Consider the following 20,619-nt stretch of genomic DNA (forward strand, 5'->3'; position numbering starts at 1 on the left):
TAGATATAATTTGAGGTTTATATCCTGTTATCCACTGAGACAATGTACTTTTGCTCCTTGCAGGCAGTAAGAGAAGAGGCAGATTATTTTAATTCAATCAGAGATTGAACAGATGTGAAGCTGGAACCCATGAATATACCTAGATCTAATGAGTAAGGAGAAAAAATGCTGCTAGTAGGGCCGTAAGAGAATAATGAATGAGGAGGCCACCCAAAAGGAACCATGATGGGATGAAGTAATGGTCAAAACTACCAGTAATACAAAGGGAAAAATATCTAAACTTTTCTCTCCTGACCTCTGGTATCCTACTGGTATCTATTATTTGGGAGAATTGGCATCTTAACAATGCTGAGTTTTTCAGTCATTAAATATGGTATATGTCTGCATTTATTTTGCTCTTTGTATTAATATGTTTGGGTTTCCATAACAAAATACCATAAGCTGGGTAGCTTAAATAACATAAAATTATTTTCTCACAGTTCTGGAGGCTGAGAAGTCCAATAACAAGGTGCCAACAGGGTTAGTTTCTGTTGAAAGCTCTCTTACTGGCTTGTAGTTGGCTACCTTCTCACCGTGTCCTCAGAGGACCTTCCTCTGGGCTTGTGTGAAAAGAGAGCTAGAGAGAGAAATACACAAACACACACACATGTGCACACATACACAGCAAGAGAGAGAGAGAGAGCGAGAGAGAGAAAGACAGACAGAGAGAAAGAGAGACAGACGAACTCCTTGGTGTCTGTTTTTTTTTTTTTTTTTGAGAACACTAATCCTATTGAGCTAGGCCTACACCTTTATGACCTAATTTTATTTAAACTTAATTACCTGTTTGTAGTCCCTTCCTCATAATACAGCCGTATTCAGAATTAGAGCTTCAACATACAAATTTTGTAGGGATACTTTTCTCAGCAATATTTTATAAATTTTAGTGTAAATCTCTTGGACATATTTTGTTAAATTTATCCTTACGAATTTTGGTTTTTTGGGTATTTACAAATAAACTGTATTTTAAAAAATTATCTTGCTAGGTAGAACACAGTGGCTCACACCTGTAATCCCAGAGATTTGGGAGTGCAAGGCGGGAGGATCACTTGAGCCCAGGAGTTTGAGACCAGCTTAAGCAGCATAATGAGAGCCCATCTCTATTTAAAAAAAAAAAAAAGTAACTCTCTAATTGTTTGCTTCTGGTGTATGGAAATAAAATTGCTTATGTTTATTGACTTAGTATCTTGCTAATTGCTAAACTAATTTATTAGTCCCAATAGTGTTTTGTAGATTTTTTTAGGATTTCCTACATATACTATCATAACTTCTGCAAAGATGGATTTACTTTTTCCTTTTTAATCTTTATTTATTTTTATTGCTTGACTATATTTGTTATGATTGCTATTACACTGGCGTATGGAGGTTTAAAAAGTATATATATTTGCCTTGTTCCTGATCTTAAGTAGAGAACATTTGCCTTCTATCCTTAAATGTACTGTTAGTGGTAGTTTTTTTTGATGATTACTTTATCATATTGAGGAATTATTCTGAAATCTTTTTTATGTCTAGTTTGTTAAGCATTTTTTCTCATTAAAAGTGTTGGATTTTGTCAATACTTTTTCTTAAATATATATTTATCACACATACACATATATTTTGTATATAAAATATATGTTTATTTTGCATATATATGTGTATATATATTTTGCATTGCTAGGATAAATCTCACTTTGTAATAATGTTTTTATATGGTTATATAGTACTGTATTAAGTTTGGTAATTTTTTTCTTAAATGTTTTTGCTTCCCTGTTTGAGAGACAGTTTTTAATTTTATTTTTAATCATTTTCAAAAATTTGTTGTGTCAGGACTTTAGTATTAGGGCTAAGCTGATCTGATAAAGTGAGTTCAGAAGTGAACATGGTTCTCCTCCCTCTTTTTAAATAGTAAACTTCAAGTAAGATTGATATCATTTGCTCTTTAAATATGTTTTAAGGAATTTGCCAATGAAGATATTTGGTTCTGGCATTTTCATTATAAATTGGCTTTCAATTATTAATTCAACTTCTTTAATAGCTAAAGGACTATTCGGGTTTTCAGTTTCTTTTTTGTGTCAGTTTTGATAGTTCAAGTTTTTGAGAAATTATTCATGTTACTGAATTTATTGACATACAGTTGTTCATAATATTCTCTTATTTGTATTTTTAATAATTCTAGGCTCTGTAGTGCTGTCCTTTCTTTGAGTAATTATATTTTCTGTTATTTTTCTTGACCAGTGCTGTGGGATTTTATCAATTTTATTAATCCCTTCAATAAGCAAATTTCTGGGTCCATTGATTTTTTTCTAGGTTTTATTGGTTTTTTTTAGTTTACATTTCATTTATTTTCACTCTAATATTTATTATTTTCTTCTTTATGTAATTTTTGGCAATTTAAAATTTTGAAAGATCTGGAAATGGTATGGATAATTTATTGCAGGAGCAATAAAAGAGGCAAGAACATCAATTAGGATATTGCTATTAGAGATGATGGCCCAAATAAGGCAGTACAATGGGGATAGACATGAGGGAATAAATTTGAGTCATTATGTTCCAGAATCAGAATTAAGAAGATTTGATGAAAGATTGGGGAAAGGGTGTTAGCAGCGGCAAATCCTTATGGGTGTGCAGCAACCTCAATTCTTGCCTTCTTAGATGAAATAATTTGACTGAGGGGCATAAGGCAGATGAAGAGACTAAGGCAAGTTTTATAGCAAGAGTGAAAGTTTATTTAAAAGCTTTAGAGCAGAAATGAAAGGAAATAAAGTATACTTGGAAGAGGACTAAGCAAAGTGACTTGTGAGATCAAATCACAAGTCCCTTTTGGCGTTTGGACTGGGGTTTTATATGTTGGCATACTTCTAAGGTCTTGTGTCAAGTGACTTGTGAGATCAAATCACAAGTCACTTTTGACATTTGGACTGGGGTTTTATATGTTGGCATACTTCTAACGTCTTGTGTCCCTTCTTTCCTGATTATTCGTTTGGGGTGGGCTGTCTGCATGTGCAGTGGTGTGCTAGCGCTTGGGAGGGGAACATGCACAGTGTGTTTACTGGAATTATACGCAATGCTCACTTGAGTTGTTCTTCCTTTACCAGTCTAGCATTCCTAGAGGAAGGCCATATACCGGTTAAACTCTGTCGTTTTGTCTCATAGTGCACATGCTTGAGCCCACTCACCCAGCTCCTGAGATCTTAGTTGGAAGCTGCTGATCACTAGTTTCAGGGTTGTTGTTTTTTTTTTTTTTCTAGTGGGAGACTGCCTTTTCCTGGCGCTGGCTGAGATCAATTATTATTTTAGAGAGACAGTTAACAACTTTGCCTGACCATCACCTGATAGTCGCCTGACATTCCTGGTGGTGGTGGGGAGCCCTCTCCTGCCCTGCTTGTGTCTGTCTACTGTAACAAGGGTAGGCTAAGATCAAGTTTTGATCAATATATTGGGTTACTCTGCAGATGGTGGTACTGTTAACTAAAACAAGAAGTACTGGACAAGAAAGTTTTTGAGAAGTGTGATCATTTCTGTTTTGTATATTTTAAGTTTGAGGCTCCTGTGTAACATTTAAGTGGCCATATATAGAAATAAGAAGATAAATGGATTTGGATATTTGTAAAGGTGTCTGAGCTAGAAATTATGATCTTAGAGTCAGCAGTTTATAGTGCAAGGTATTCTTTTTGGGTACAAAATAAAATTGAAATTCTATTTATATTTTTATCTTATTTTAATTTCTACTTCTGCATGTTTTACAATGCAAATACTGTGTTATTCTAATAGGCATGCATAATGCATTACACAAATATTTATTATATAAGCCTTCTCAAAAATATTTTTTCAGAGGGCTTGAGATCAAAAAGTTTGGAAAACTTTACATCCTTCATGAAGCCCATTTAAGTAACAAATGTAGAAGAGCAAGAATTGCGTCCTGTGTAACATCAACATTTAATAAAAGAGTAAAGAACGAAGATTTTAGCCAGAAATATGAGAAGAGGTGATACAAATAGGAAGAAGGCCAGAAAAGAAAATTGTCACTGAATTTTAGAAACCAAAAATGAGGGATGGTTAGGAATTCCAAATACTCAAAAGAACTTATTAAGATGAGAGTTAAAAAGTTGCACTAAGTAGAATTGGCACTATGGAAGGAATCACTAATGTCCTTGGAAGAAAAGTGTAATTGTAGGGATGAGTCAGATTTCAAAATGGTGGGAAGAAATGAGGTGTGAGAAAGTTGAGAGGCTATGAATTTAGGTTACTTTAACAAGTGGCTTGGTTTTAAGGAGGGTAATGAAAAAAGTGACGAGAAAGAGGAGGTTCAAATTGTTATTACTGGAAGAAAAGTCTTGATTATTTTGTGTACTTTTGTGGTTATATGCCAAGAGGAAAAGAGTAGTAGAGAAGATGAGATTGAAGACTCAGGAAAATAAAGGAGTCAATGATAAGCGAGGTCCTCAATCGGCAGAAAGTATGAAATACAGTGCATGAGTCTATGCATTTACTTTCGATGAATGGAGGACCTGAGATAAGACAGAGAAATAAGGAATGCTGCATATTCAGGTGCTATCATAACACAAAAATTATCAATTGGATCCAAAATACATTTCAGTCGTGTGCTGTCTATCAGAGGTAACACCTCCAACAAAGTAACACAAAAAGATAAACTAAAGGAATGAGAGAACACATTTTGTAAAGATGAGCTAAAAGAGAGCAAAAATTGCAGTAATAGAATTCAAGTCACAAATATTTCACAATTGATTCCCTATATTTTATTCTCAATCAACAACCAAAAGGATCCTATTAAAACCCAAGTTATATCTGGGCATGGTGGCACATACCTGTAATTGCAGCACTTTCAGAGGCCAAGGCGAGCAGATTGCTTGAGCTCAGGAGTTCAAGACCAGCCTGGGCAACATGGCGAAAGCCTGTCTCTACCAAAAAAACACAAAAAAACAAAAATTAGCTGAACGTGGTGCCTGCCTGTGGTCCCAGCTACTTGGGAGGAAGAGGTGGGTGGATCACCTAAGCCAAGGAGGTTGAGGCTACAGTGAGCTGTGATGGTGCCACTGCACTCCAGCCTGGGTGACAGAGTGAGTCCCTGTCTCAAAAACAAAAGATATATGAGATGACTTCTCTCCTCAGAATCTTCCAATGGCTCATCATTACTCATCATAAAAGTCAAAGTCATTGCTATAGTCCCCAAAGACCTACTGGGTCTGACTCATTACTTTACTGAACACATCTTATACGACCTGAACCATCACTTACTCGGCTCCACCTGTGCCTTGAAACCACCAGGTATAAGCTCCACAAAGTCCTTGCCATTTGCTGTTTTTACATTGAGATGCTTTCCTCCAGATACCTGCATAGCTTACTCTTACTCAAATATCACTTTCTCAATGAAGTTTTCTTTGACTAGCCAATTTTATACTGTACTCTACCACCACTCGGAATGCCCAATGCCTTTTTCTTTTGCATTTATTCCTCAGTACTTATCACCATCTATAATACCACATATGTTTACTATTATGGGTTTTTTTCTTTTTTTTTCTTTTTTTGAGTCAGAGTCTTGCACTGTTGCCCAGGCTGGCATGCAAGGGTGCGATCTCTGCTCACTGCAACCTCCGCCTCCCAGGTTCAAGTGATGCCCCTGCCTCAGCCTCCTGAGTAGCTGGGATTACAGGTGCCCACCACCACGCCTGGCTAATTTTTTGTATTTTTAGTAGAGATAGGGTTTCACTATGTTGGCCAGGCTTGTCTCAAACTCCTGACCTTGTGATCCACCCGCCTCAGCCTCCCAAAGTGCTGGGATGAGCCACCACACTCAGCCTACCATTATGTTTTGTTTCTGTCTTTTTTCACTAGAACATAAACTCCGTGGGGAGAAATTTTGTCTATTTTTTTCAGTGCTGCATCCCTAGCACCTAAAACCATGCCTAACACATAACAAGCACCTAAAATATTTGTGGAAATCAAAAATATGTACTGAGTGTATCACTTTATATTGCAAAATAAAATAATATTTATTTACCTTTGGTTTGAAGACACATCAGCAATAAATGTTGTATAATGCTAATAAAAATATTATTGAATGTTTACTATGTGTCAAACACAGTTTTGTATAACTCAGTCCTAACATAGAGTCTGTGAAATCATTATTATTATTTTCCCTATTTTATAAATGAGGATACTGAAGCACAGAGAGAAGATATAAGCTGTCCTAGGTGGGATAATGAGAACGTCAGCAAATAAGGATTCAGGCCCATATATTCTACCTCCAAGGGCTGCTCCTTAACCATGATTCAGTATTCATTGCTGCCTCTTACCTGCCATTACCTACACGGAATCAAGATAATACAAATTTTAGTCATTTACAGAAACAAGAAAAGTGAGTGACAGACCATTAGATAGTGTGTAAAGTCAACTTTGAAATGTAGAAACTTTAAATAATGTAATATAATTCATATTGAATTTATATATATAATACATATATTTATATATAATACATATACATACATATAATATATAATAAATATATATTACATATATGTGTATATCTATACATATATACACATGTATATATGTACACATATATACACACATATATGTACACATATATACACTATATATGTGTGTACCCCAAATGAATACATATATATGTGTACATATATATGTACATATATACACATATATGTATATATACATGTATACATACATATGTGTGTATATATACATATATACATACATATGTGTGTGTATATATATACATATATACATGTATTATATAATACAAATAAATACATATATAATATATAATAAATTTATATTACATATATGTGTGTGTATATATATATACACACACACACACACACCTCCATGGGAAAAAATAATTTTCTTACTGATATTGTATGAATCTGATAGCCCCCCCGAACCTTTCTGATAATGATAAAATAACCATTATAATGCTGATAATGCTTACTTACTATATTTCAGGCACTATGCTAAGCAATTTAGATGTATTATTTCATTTAATTCTCAAAACAACTCAGTGAGATAGGAACTATTATTACCCCCTGTCTATAGATGATGACAATGAGTCTTTGGGAGGCTTTGCAAGTTGGCCTGAGTGAATTGCAAGCAGGTGGATTGACAGATGGACGTGAGATGAGAACCTAGGCAGTTTAACTCTAGAGATCACTCTTCTTTGCAGGTTGATAGTGAAATGAAATATCCTTCAGTAAACATGTTGAGACGGTTATCTTTGAAAAGAAATCAGTGTAGTTCCCTAACTCTTGTTATACCTCAAAATAGATTCTGAGAGACCAAGAAAGACAATGTAAAATGTTCAACCATATAAACAGTCAATGAAAATGAAAGTGAATATTTATAAAAGCACTTTCTGAGCTTAAGTACAACAGAAGGATTGCAAAGGAAGAGAATAATAGAATAGATGATATAAAATGAAAACCATCTTTATGATAACAGAAAAAAACCAATATGGCAAGCAAAAAAATTTAAAAAAAACTATATCAAGGAGTTAATAAATCAATTAAAATGGTAAGAAATACTATGAATTTAATTGATAAGTACACAAAAATCTGATTAGTTTACATGCTAACAAAAATGGAAAACATTCGAAACAAAGTGTTTACCTTAATGGTACAACTTAAATGAATAAAAAATGATAAAATCATCAGTAAATGGTAAATGATCCAAAAAAATTATTTTTAATCATGTTATGAATATGTTAAAAGATAAATGTATACCATATGTAATACTGCATATAACTATGTAACTGTGTATATGTGGATAAAAGATGAAATAGAAGGCTTATAATAAAGAGCAAAAGTATTTTGACTATTCTTCCCCAGCTTTGTCTATTCATGAGAGACAAGGCACTACTAAGCATTTATATTTGGGCTAATAAACTCTTCACAGCTCATACAGTATTGCAATGACATATAAAAATAAAGGAAGATACTAAAGCACAGAGATGTCATTTGGACACTCCTCTGTCCTTCCACCCAGAATCTCTATTTTGTTTCTTCTATGGTTCACTTCTGCAGCTTAACAGTTATTAACCATAGAGCCAAGCAGTGAATTTAGATTATGCTTCATATTCTACAAATCGGATACCATGACCACTGTCCTACTTGATGGGAAATGTTCTTAGCTTCAAATACAAATGGGTCCTCCCTTTAGCTAAATCCCTTTATCCTATGACATTTTTGTTTCATTTGTTTGTGTTCAAAATCGCACTATGCATTTGATCAATTTGCCTTTTGTGTTGTTGCTGTTGTCTTCTGGTTTATTTAATTTTTGCTCCCAGAATCCTCATTCTAGAGTCTCCATCCTCCTGCTCGAAATTTCTCTCTAGGGTTTCAAAGAGGGCTCTTCATCTTGGGACTTCCCTTAACACTTGCTCTTCTGTGAAAACCATTTGCTTCCTGGATTTCCTCTTTCTTGATAGATTTTGTTTTGCTAACAAGGATATGTGAGTGGTAAATTTTCCAGGTTCTTCCAAATTCTGAAAATTTCTTAAACTGCCTTATATTTGATTGATGGTTTACCTATATATAAAATTTCAGGACCCGTATCATTTTCCCGAAGACTATTGATAGTATTTCTCCCTTGTCTTCAAACATCCAGTATTGCTGATGGGAATTCTCATACCATTCTATTTCCTATTCCTTTCTCTAGGACCCAACATTTTCTTTCTGGAAACTTTCAGGATCTTTTCTTTAGCTTTGTTATATTGAAATTTCATAATGATTTTTATCTTAGTGGTTTCTTTTTCCATTCATTGTATTAATATGCAATGACTTCTCCATTCTGGGAATTTGTTTTCTATTATTTTTGCAACTTTATTCCCCTCCATATTTTGTCCTTTTTTTCTAGAACTTTTATCTCATATTTTTTATTTCATGTGTTTTATCTAACATTTTATGTGTTTTCTTATCTCTTGTTTTTTCGTACATCCTTTCTTTTAAATTCTTTTATTGAGACAATTTTACCATTAATTTTAAAAGCTCTTTTAAGGTTGACATCTGAACACTAATTAAAGGTTATTTTAAGATTTCTTTAAGATATTTCCTGGAATTATCTCTTACTCTTCCAACATTAATTCTTCTCTATGTTGATTTTAGCCTTTCTCTTTAATTTTATAGTTTTTATTTTAATAGTTTAGTGTTCCTTGATTAGCCATATATAGGGGAATAAACAAAAACAAGGCATGAGAATGGATGATTGGGGTGTGTGTTTGTGTGTGCATATGTGGGAGGTGTTTTTGAATGAACAACTGGAGAACCAGCCATTAGGATGGAGAAAACCTACCTGCAAGAATGAGAAAGGCTCTTTGCAGGTCAACAACACCTGTCTGTTTCAGATTTGTGGGAAAGTGGTCATTCTGCATATGGAAAATAAACTTAAAAAAAAAAGACAAGTAGTCATCTGTTTTAATTCTATTTCTCACTTCTCTCCTGCCATAGTATCTGCCATCTAACCTAGATCTTCTCATGGGTTCTGCAGAGAAGATCAGCTCCGTTGTTGGTTACGGCCCTCCTCCATCTGTGATTTGAGCTACAGCTTCCTCCATTTTGTTTCACTTACCACCCTTTTACATACATACACTTAGCAGAAATTCATTGTTATCTCCCTTCCTTGAGATTCCTCTTTTGCTGTGGGGTTTATGGTTCTATTATCTAAATGAATCTCACTGTATTATTTCAAATTTGAAACATTTGTAAGAGTATAGGGTTTGGGGGCATTATTAAGTCATTAGATTTTAAAGCACAGAATTGATATTGTCACTTTTGGGTAACAATTTAGCACCTCTTTTGGGAAGCTATTTTGCAAATTATACAGAGAGCCCCAACTGTTACCACACAGTGATTATATGAGAGGAGCTTTAAATGTGTTCTAAAATTTTACCAAATAATTTGATTTTTCCTAATGTATCCTAAAAAAAGACCATAAATATGAAAAAAAGTTTGATCAACACACTTTTCACTGCAGAGTTCTGTGTTAATGTGAAAAGTTATAAGCAGTTTAAGGGCTAGGTAAGTGATATTCCATCTCTATAGAATATTTTGTAGATATTAAAATGCTTTAGAAACATTTAGAATCATGTAGAAACACTTGTGCTATAATATTAAATATATAAATAGGATATAGAGTTACAGTGGAATCTCAGTTATTTTAAATTTGCACAGAAAATTGTATTAAAATGCTAATAGTAAGACAGTGGAATTGGAAGTGATTTACCCATTAAAAAGAAACATTCTATATCATATTTTTGTCTTTAATAAAACCACATATTTTATAAACTTCCAAAGGGAAATAAATTTATGAAATAGCAATAACAACAATAAGAGACTAAGAGAAACATATCCACATACACCCACCCATTCCCACCCACATACACATTCACACTACAAGAACCAAAGAGAGCTCATTTGTTCTGACATTTACTGTTTTCTACCCTCTCATCTACTTTTGTCAACAAAGTTGAAATATTACCTTGATAATTTTGTCCCCAGTTTCTGCTAGAGTGAGTGCTTACTGAATAGAGAAAGGAAAATGAGCAACTGTAATTGACTATCTCATCTTCTTTTTCATGTTTTTCAAAATGGTACCATAATAATTTTTAAAAACATCCTATATTCATTGAAAATCGATCTTAAAATTTATCTGTAAAAATATCAAATGAAAATTGAATCACAATGTCTTTTTTTAAACCTTCATGCTTATATTTATTCTTTATGTTATAATACTAAATACCTCAGATATACTCTTATAAGGAAGACATTTGCGTTAATATAAGAATTCTGAGTTGGGTGCAGTGGCTCACGCCTGTTATCCCAGCACTTTGGGAGGCTGAGGAGGGTGGATCACCTGAGGTCAGGAGTTTGAGACCAGCCAGTCCAACATGGTGAAACACTGTCTCTACTAAAAATACAAAAATTAGCTGGGTGTGGTGGCGGGCGCCTGTAATTTCAGCTACTTGGGAGGCTGGGGCAGGAGAATTGCTTGAACCCAAGAGGCAGAGGTTGCAGTGAGCCGAGATCGTGACACTGCACTCCAGCCTGGGCAACAGGAGCGAAACTCCATCCCCCCAAAAAAAAAAAATTATTCTGGACCTCTTCATGAATCACCTTAGTAATATCATCAAGAATAAATCAGGGGCACATTTCTTTTGTTCTGTGTGTCCGGGTCTGTTTTTTAATATTTCTTCCACTCGAATACCTTTTTAGTTTTTCTGCCAAACTTGTGGTTTTATCTATGGAATTTTCTGTGTATGTATGGTAGAAAGTGTTGCAATTTTTATTTCTCTGGGTAAAAAATCCCTATGGGTTTTATAAAATAGTTTATTGTACTTCTTAAGAATTAAGAGGAAAATACAATTAAAAATGCAGTTACAGCAAAAGGTCAGAATACAATTTTCAATCCTGCATATTTTCTGATATGTGGCACGGTGTTTCAAAAGTCATGTAACTTCACGATAGTATTTGAATTAAGTTTGTGTGTGATTGCTTAACATCTGTAAATTGTTAAGATAAGTTATTGCACAGGCCTACTTTAGTTTAGATTAGTTTGGAACACATCCCAGGGTATTTAATCAGGGTATAATCCTGCATAGTGCAATTTCTAAAAGGTGTGTTTGTGTGCTTTAAATAAATAGCATTTTTTTGTAGGCAAAGTTACATCTTATCCTCTTTTTAAAAAAAAATCTGTTAAAAATGACTCCCTACCGCACTCTTTTATTATCTATAGCTTCAGGCAAATATAATACTTAATACTGACTTCAAAAAATGTACTGTAGAGGTCTGCAATGTTTGGTATTAACTGTGTTGAAACGTATGACAATATTCTATTGTAATCATATATTTTTCTTTATAACTCATATGACCAATTTATTTTTTATTTGTAAAATCTGTGGTATGGTTAATTTGTAGAACTGAAAATAGAGACTGGGAGGTGATATTTTGATAAAAATAAATATTTTAACATTGTCACGGTTAATTTTACTTTCAGTTTGGAGGATGGATTGACTACACTTATAGTTAATCTAAAAATACAAATTTAAAAATGTTGTGGTGTACAAGGTAATAAGACATAGGAAAAGTTTGGAATTATACAATATTTTACTAAATGTTAAAAACAGAAAAAATTAACGAAGCATCACACTTAAATGAATACACAGTATTTTAAGAATAGAATTTAAAATACCTGTGCTGTTTTGACATAGTCACTAATTGTAACCTTTTGAATAAATTGGAAATGAAATTAAATTGTAAAATTCAACTTATTTAATAATAATAAATTGTGTTTCTTTTAATTGATCTGGTAGCAGTTCTGCACATACTCAAAATTTGGAACATGCCCAAATCTGGCAGTTAGTTCTCATTGACCCATTTTTTGTAACGTTTAAAAATGTGAAGCAATCAAAATAAGATTGTGATAATGATTTCTAGAGAATATTCAAATGTAAAATGAAGAGTATCCTTTACCCTTCTATCAGTATTATTGTGCTCCTTTCTGCTTCTTTATTTAGCTTTATTCAATTTTAGAAACTTTGTAATTGTAAATTTGTGTTTTCTGGTTTTTTAAAAACTGCATATTTATCCTAAGTATACCTTGATATTTCTGTAGAAAAGAACCTACTTTATTTTATTTTATTTCTTATTATTTATTTTGAGATGGAGTCTCGCTCTATCATCCAGGCTGGAGAACAGTGGCGGGATCTCAGCTCACTGCAACCTCTGCCTTCCGGGTTGAAGTGATTCTTCTTCCTCAGCCTCCCAAGTAGCTGGGATTACAGGCGTGCACCACCATGCCCGGCTAATTTTTGTATTTTTGGTAGAGACGAGATTTCACCATGTTGGCCTGGCTGGTCTCGAACTCCTGACTTCAGGTGATCTGCTCCCCTCAGCCTCCCAAAGTGCTGGGATTACAGGCGTCAGCCACCACACCTGGCTGAAAAGAACCTACTTTAAATGATGAGTAATAAGTTGCTTATTATTAGTCTAAGAAATACAAATTTAATGTCTTCTTATTTGATGTAAAATAGTCAAAATTTCATACCAATCTTCTTGAATTACATGATTTCAAACTTTCTTATTACGGTCTGTCAGCTAAAGAGACAAAAAACAAACAAACAAAACAAAACCTTCCCACCACACACACGTCCCCTGTCCCCACTCAGGGTTCTGGGCAGAAGAGACTCTGTCACTGACTGTTCATGAAGGTCCTGGCCCTGGAGTATTGCACCTTTTAATGTTACCCTTAATATGTCCATGTTCAAACAATCAGGACTTCTGAGGGACCTACTCAGTAACAGATTTTGTAAAATATACCCTTATTTGGCTAGCACTTAAATTGAAGTTACTTTCCATAAAATCCTTATTTTGATATAGGTTTATGCAATGAATTGTTCGTCTTGTTTGACATCTTAGTAGATGAGAATTCCATAATATTGGTTATAATACTTTGTGTAGATGTTATACCTAACTGCTTTTTTGAACCTAGTACTCTTCATTTGATGACTGGGAAAGTCTAAATAAATCAACTAATCTTCATGAATTTTAAATTTTTTATAGCAAGTATTTCTCTTCGGTCTTAATTTTTCCTATATTATAATTCATTTGAGTTTTCTTGCCTGGAAAGCAGTTTTTAATTCATCTGCAGTATTTTCCTTTTAAAAAAATGTATTACTTTTTTCCTGTCTTTTTCTTATTCTTATTTTAGCTTCATCTTATTCTATGGCTATAGTTACAGTTTTTCCCCATTTATCTGAATATTTTCAGTAGTTCATTTTCTTCATTTGACCTACTAAACAATGCTTCTTGTACTGTTTTCTATTACTTATTAATTAATGTATCTATGATTTATTCATCCTGATACAATATTTTTGAGTACTTGTTGATTGAGTCAGTATTTGTGAAAAGGAAGCCTAGAGTTTGGTAATTAGCTTTTCCTGTGGAGGTAGTTGCTGAAGTAGAAACAAACACAAAACACCTGAAGTGCCTTTGGAGGCATGTAACTGAGGCAGCGATGTAAAGTTACAGTACAAAGAAACAGAGGTACTGAGGATATTTGAAAAGACGGCTTATGGAGCTGTTAGCCCCCATCTTTGCCCTGTGACAGCTAGTCATTGCTGCTATTATTATTTTTTATTATGATAATCGTCCTCATTATTACATTCATTTTAAAGGTCATCAAATGGAGAACAGATACATAGGGTTATTTTAAGTGGTGCTACATCTTATAATTTATCAGTGGATATGTTGCTAAATGATGGTTCCCCAATAGCTCTCCTTGGGGAACATTACATTGGAGTGGTCATATATGAATAAACTCAGGATCACATTTATTGCTTTAGTAAATATGTGCATGGAAAATTATATTTTATAGCATAAATAAGCTTAAGGTTAGTTTATTACTAAGATACTAGAGAAAATATACAGATTGACCTTTTTTGTGTGCTTACTTTTTATGTTTGTTTCTTCTATATGAATATTTTTAATATTGCCTTTAATTGTGGATGATTTTTGAAAAGACAGACTTTTTAAAAATATTTGCAAGTACTGAGGTTTATGTATTTACATATTGATTCTGTAGTTCCTGGTAACATTTTTCTTTTTTTTTTTTTTTCCTCGTAACGTTTTTCTCATCAGTTAACTACCTTGCTTAGAACATTTTTGCTAACACTCCAGAGTCAATTATAAAAAAATGACAGATATATGGTAAAAGGAAACTCAGAATCATCAAATTAGAAATGCTGAGAAAAAAACTCTACTCTGGCTGCCGAGAGGCTCTCTAGTCTCAGACAAGTCCCTGTCTAGGCATTCATATATTTGACTGTGACTTGTGGGAGGACCATTTTCACAAGAAATTTGCAAGGATAAATATGAAAATGAATACTGTTCTTTTTTTCTTAAATATATTTTAAGATACTGAAAAATTATTTCCAAGAGGGCATAAAAATTTATATTGTTCTTTCTTCTTCAAATAGGTTATGTGGGTATGCAATTTATGTCGAAAGCAACAAGAAATCTTAACCAAATCTGGGGCATGGTTCTTTGGAAGTGGCCCTCAGCAGACAAGTCAGGATGGAACCCTGAGTGATACAGCTACAGGTGCTGGCTCTGAGGTACCAAGAGAAAAGAAAGCACGACTCCAAGAGCGATCCCGGTCTCAGACACCCCTGAGCACAGCAGCTGCCTCCTCCCAGGATGCTGCTCCTCCCAGCGCACCACCAGACAGGAGCAAAGGGGCTGATCCCTCGCAGCAAGCCTTGGGGCCTGAACAGAAGCAGGCTTCATCCAGGTCTAGAAGTGAACCTCCTAGAGAGAGGTAATAGTTCTTTCACCCTGTAAGCAAAAGGCAAGATTTTGCTAGGAGAGCAAAGCCGTTTTCAAGAATTTAACTTCTCTTACGAGGAATATGTGGAAGTAGTACTTCTCAGGCCCCACATGGAAAAACAACAGGCCTGAGGGGCGTTGTCTATCTCTAGAATGTATTCCTTAGGAGACCTTTATTGAAAGCATTTCTTTCATATCACGCACAGATGTAAACATGAACTAAGTCACCCAGCTGAGCTACCAACTTCCAATGATGAACTCAGAAAAGCTCTTAGATCATGTTTCACTTATAAACCTAGCCCTTTAATTACAAGTGTGCTCTGAGGGATGTGACGGGGGAATCTGACCTATCAGAAAGTATGTGGACACATCAGAGAAGTCTTCTTTAAGGATATTTCTTTTATGCTGAGCTCTAAAGAGTGACTTTGGAATTAACCAGAAGGGTAGGATGGATGCTCCAGGTATCTGCATAGGCCATGGCCTGAAGGAACAAGCCCAACATGAGGGCCTCCTAAAGGATAGCTGCTGGCTACAGTGCAAGTAGCAGAGGGAATGTGGGGGAGAAAAGGCTGGTGAGGTAGTGAAGGGACAGGTGACATTTTATAGCTTTTATTGTAGACGAAAGGGAAGCCACTGAATATTTAAACAGGGACGAATATAATCAGATTATTTACTTTGATTAATTCATTCAAAAATGTATTCATGGGCAAACATGAAGCTATGCACTGGGAAAAAGTGTTGACAAAGAAGACAGAGCCCTTATCTTCATGAGGCTTATGATTTTGGGGCCAGGACTTTTGTTAGCACCTAGACTGGGCTTATTGTTTTTGTATGTGTAACCATTACTTGGAGAAAGGAGGCTCCAAGGAAAGCTTTTGAACCTTTTCAAGCAAAGTCCATACAGTAAAAGATCAAGGACTTCAAAGTTAAATAGGTCTGGATTCTAGTCCTGGCTCTGCCACGATAGGCAGTAAAAACTCACTTGCAGGGTTGTGGCAGGTATTAAAAGAGAACATGTGTTCCCAAGCTGGCACATGGTAGGTTTTCAGTGAATGTAGCTATTATTCAAGCCAGTAGTCATGTGTATTTACTACAGATAAACACTGTGCCAGGAACCAGAGGGTATAAAGATGATTAGAACATACATGGTCCCTTTTCTGACAAATCCTAGGGAAGAGACCACACACTATCCTAGGGAAGACAGACACCTAGGCAATTAACCAGGATGCTAATTTGATCAAAACTAGGCAATATGTTTAGTATTTTGAGAGCCCTAGGAAAGAGGAAGTGACTTCTGAATTAAGCTTTATAAGATACTCAGGAGTTGTAGGGGAGCTACACAGCATATAAGAGGGCAGTACCAGAGAATGAGTGTAACTAAGCTATTTGGAGAAAGGATAGAAAGGACACTAGAGATATCTCAGGCCAGGTAGAATTAATAGCATTTGGTGACAAATTGTTGTGGGAGAAGAAAAGACAAAAATACAGAAGCTGCAGTTTGGAACTGGTTGGAAGATGATATCTTTAAATAAGATAGAGAATTTGGAGCTGTAAAGTTTCTAAAGAGAAAAGAGTTCTGTTTTTGACATATAGTGAAAAACTACAAAAATTTCAAGAACGAGGGCTGAATAGATACTTTTTGTTCTGACTTTTTAGTTAAAATTTGAAGAAGATTGATAGGGACAAATACCTTTACTAATGATATAAATTCATAGGAAAGCAATGAGGAATTGGGAGGTACAGGAGCAGGAAGAGAGGTGGCCGGTGTAAAGAGCTGGGCAACTTCAGGGAGAAGCAAGATTGAAAGAGACACTGTTTCTTTCTTTTAAATTACTGAAGAATTCTTGACCATATTTTGTACTGTCAAGGAGTTAGAAACAGAAAATTAAAGGTAGAGATGAGAAAAAGTATAATTAGTAGAGCAAAGAATCAGAGACACTGGAGAACTCCTTCCATTTGCATGACACTCTACCCTTTCATAAAACATCTTCACAGATGGTGTCTCTAATCCTCACATGAACCCTGCAAGGTAAGTATTTTTCAGCATTTCAAGAAAAGTAAATTGATTCAATGTAAACTTCTAACAAGAGCAACTATGCTTCAGTGAGCTGCTAAATGTAGTACAAGCATCACACTCTTATGAAAACTATATTTGGTAATAATATGTGTTCCCATTAGATCCCTTACCTTGTAAAATTCCAACATCCTTACAGTTCCACCTTCAGATCCAAATCCCTATAACTAATTATTGTAACTGAAATGATTTAAGACTGGAATGAGAAGAAAACATGTTTTTTATGTCTAGTCTTTATAAATTGCTCTCCTTGACGTTCCTTTGTATATCATAGAAAGAAGACCCCAGGGCTTTCCGAGCAGAATGGCAAAGGAGCACTGAAGAGCGAGCGGAAACGCGTTCCAAAGACCTCAGCGCAGCCCGTGGAGGGGGCCGTCGAAGAACGGGAGCGCAAAGAAAGGCGGGAAAGCCGAAGGCTTGAGAAAGGGCTATCACAGGATTACCCAGACACGCCGGAAAAACGGGATGAGGGCAAAGCGGCGGATGAGGAAAAGCAAAGAAAAGAGGAGGACTATCAGACCAGGTACCGCAGCGACCCGAACCTGGCTCGGTACCCGGTGAAACCGCCGCCTGAGGAGCAGCAGATGCGCATGCACGCCCGGGTGTCCCGCGCCAGGCACGAGCGGCGCCACAGCGACGTGGCGCTCCCGCGCACCGAGGCGGGCGCGGCGCTGCCGGAGGGCAAGGTCGGCAAACGCGCGCCGGCGGCGGCCAGGGCCTCGCCGCCGGACTCGCCGCGGGCTTACTCGGCTGAGAGGACTGCGGAGACCAGGGCGCCCGGCGCCAAGCAGCTAACGAACCACAGCCCGCCGGCGCCCAGACATGGGCCGGTTCCCGCAGAAGCCCCGGAGCTCAAAGCCCAGGAGCCCCTCAGGAAGCAGAGCCGCCTGGACCCCAGCTCGGCGGTCCTCATGCGGAAGGCCAAGCGCGAGAAGGTGGAGACCATGCTGCGGAACGACTCTCTGAGCTCAGACCAGTCCGAGTCGGTGCGGCCGTCCCCGCCCAAGCCGCACCGGTCCAAGAGGGGCGGCAAGAAGCGGCAGATGTCGGTGAGCAGCTCTGAGGAGGAGGGCGTGTCGACGCCCGAGTACACCAGCTGCGAAGACGTGGAGCTGGAGAGCGAGAGCGTCAGCGAGAAAGGTAAGGGGGCGGCGCCGGCCGTTCGGGGACTTCAGCCAGGTGCAGAGGCGCGGGCAGAGGTGCAGGTGCTAGGTGAGTTGCTGGGTTCAGCATTGAGGCTGGGAATGCTCACAGATAAGATAGCGTTACCGCCAGTGGAAGGTCTTATTTTTATTAATTTAATTTTATTGATTGATTTGTGGGATTTTAAAACACAACAAGCTCCAAATTTAGGCTACAAAAGTTCTTGGTGATTTTGCGTCCTGTCATTCTGGTAAATTTGGTATGCGGTCTAATATTTTTAAGATATTATTTTAGAGTGGATTTATTATTCTGTGAAAAACAATTTGTTTGCTAGAAAATGAAAATTATGCCTTATAAAGGAAGTAGACATTAAAAAAAACCACATCAGTTATGTAATATTCCAGTTGCAAAGGTAGTTTTGTTTTTCAAACTTCAAATTAATCTTTCTCACAATTTGTGAACAGATTACAGTTTATTCTTGAACAATACGGATTTGAACTGCATGGGTCCACTTATATGTGGATGTTTTTTCAATAAATATACTGGATTTTTTTTTTTTTTTGAGAATTGCAGCAATTTTAAAAACTTGTGGACGAACCGGGTAGCCTGGAACTATTTTAAGAAAATAAGAAAAAGTTAGGTATGTCATGAATGCATACAATGTATATAGATACTAGTCTGTTTCATCATTTGCTACCATAAAATGTACATGAATCTATTATAAAAAGTTAAAAATAAAACCTTAAACACACACTTATAGACTGTACATGGCGTCATTTGCAGTGGGAAGAAATGTAAATATGTAAACATGCGGTATTAAATCATAGCTGCATGAAATTAACTAGTGCATACTGTATTACTATAATAATTTCCTTAGCCTCTTCCAGTGATTTTAGTGTTGCGAGCACCACTTTAAAATGCCCTGTGATGCTTATCATCTCCCTTTGAGCAGCTTCTTTCTCCAGTAAATTGCGTGGTATCTTGTGGTTCTCACTTATTTTTTGTGATGTTTAGTGTGATACCATTAACTTTGAATAATACCATGAGACCCATACAGAGTGTCATTAGTGACACTAGAAGCGCTCCCAAGAAGCAACGTCATGACATTATAAGAAAAAGTTGAATTGCTTGATGTGTACCGCAGATTGAGGTCTGCAGCTGCAGTTGCCCACCATTTCAAGATAAATTCAACCAGTGTAAGGACTATTGTTGAAAAAGAAATTTGTGACGCTGTTGCTGCAGCTACGTCAGCAAGAGCAAAACCCTTGTACTTTTTGTGAAAAACTTTTATCTTGCCTTAAAAATGCAGCTTTTATGTGGCTGCAGGATTGCTATAAAAATGTGTATCTATAGACTGTAATGTTAAGAAAAAGCAGAGTCATTATGTAACAAAGCAGAAGGATAGTCAAAGACCTAAAGCTAGAGAATTTAATGCCGGAAAAGGATGGCTTGATCATTTAAGGAAGAGGTTTGGCTTTTAAAAAATGTCAAAAGTAGAAGCAGCTTCTGTGGACCAGCAGAGATGAGTTCTAGATGCCATTAAGAAAATTTTTGAGGAGAAAGGGTATGTGCCTGAACAGGTTTTTAATGCAAGGTGCTTTATTCTGGAAAAAAAAAAAAAAAAAAAGTGCCAAAAAGGACATTTAGTAGTAAGGAAGAGAAGCAAGCACTAGTATTTAAGGCAGGAAGGGTTAGGCTAGCTCTACTGTTTTGTGCAAATGCAGTAAGGCCTGCCTCTATGTATAAAGCTGTTAACCCCCTGAGTGTTGAAGGGAAAAAATAAACAATAACTGCCAGCCTTTTGGTTGTACAAGAAGGCCTAGACAAGAGTTATTTACCTGGACTAGATACATGGATGTTTTGTCCCTGAAGTCAGGAAGTACATTGCTAGTAAGGGACTGTCTTTTAAAGTTCTTTTTATATTGAACAATGCCCCTAGCTACCCAGAACCGCATGAGTTCAACACGAAAGGTGTTGAAGTGGTCTACTTGCCTTCAAACACAAAGATTCCAGTTTGGCTTCTGGACCTTA

The 20,619-nt window shown here is 36.2% G+C and overlaps 1 protein-coding gene across 20 annotated transcripts in view; it reads left to right on the top strand.

Annotated features, from left to right (window-relative positions):
• RIMS1 (regulating synaptic membrane exocytosis 1) overlaps positions 1–20,619 on the top strand; it is a 515,969-nt gene that overhangs the window by 274,413 nt on the left and 220,937 nt on the right. For all 20 annotated transcript variants that reach the window (XM_054491261.2, XM_054491259.2, XM_054491257.2 and 17 more), the window contains exons 5-6: positions 15,023–15,363; positions 17,720–18,585. In XM_054491261.2, the coding sequence (XP_054347236.1) occupies positions 15,023–15,363; positions 17,720–18,585 (1,207 nt within the window). The remainder of the gene's footprint in view (positions 1–15,022; positions 15,364–17,719; positions 18,586–20,619) is intronic.

The sequence above is a fragment of the Pongo pygmaeus genome, chromosome 5 (assembly GCF_028885625.2).
Source record: "Pongo pygmaeus isolate AG05252 chromosome 5, NHGRI_mPonPyg2-v2.0_pri, whole genome shotgun sequence".
NCBI classification, from domain to species: Eukaryota; Metazoa; Chordata; class Mammalia; order Primates; family Hominidae; genus Pongo; species Pongo pygmaeus.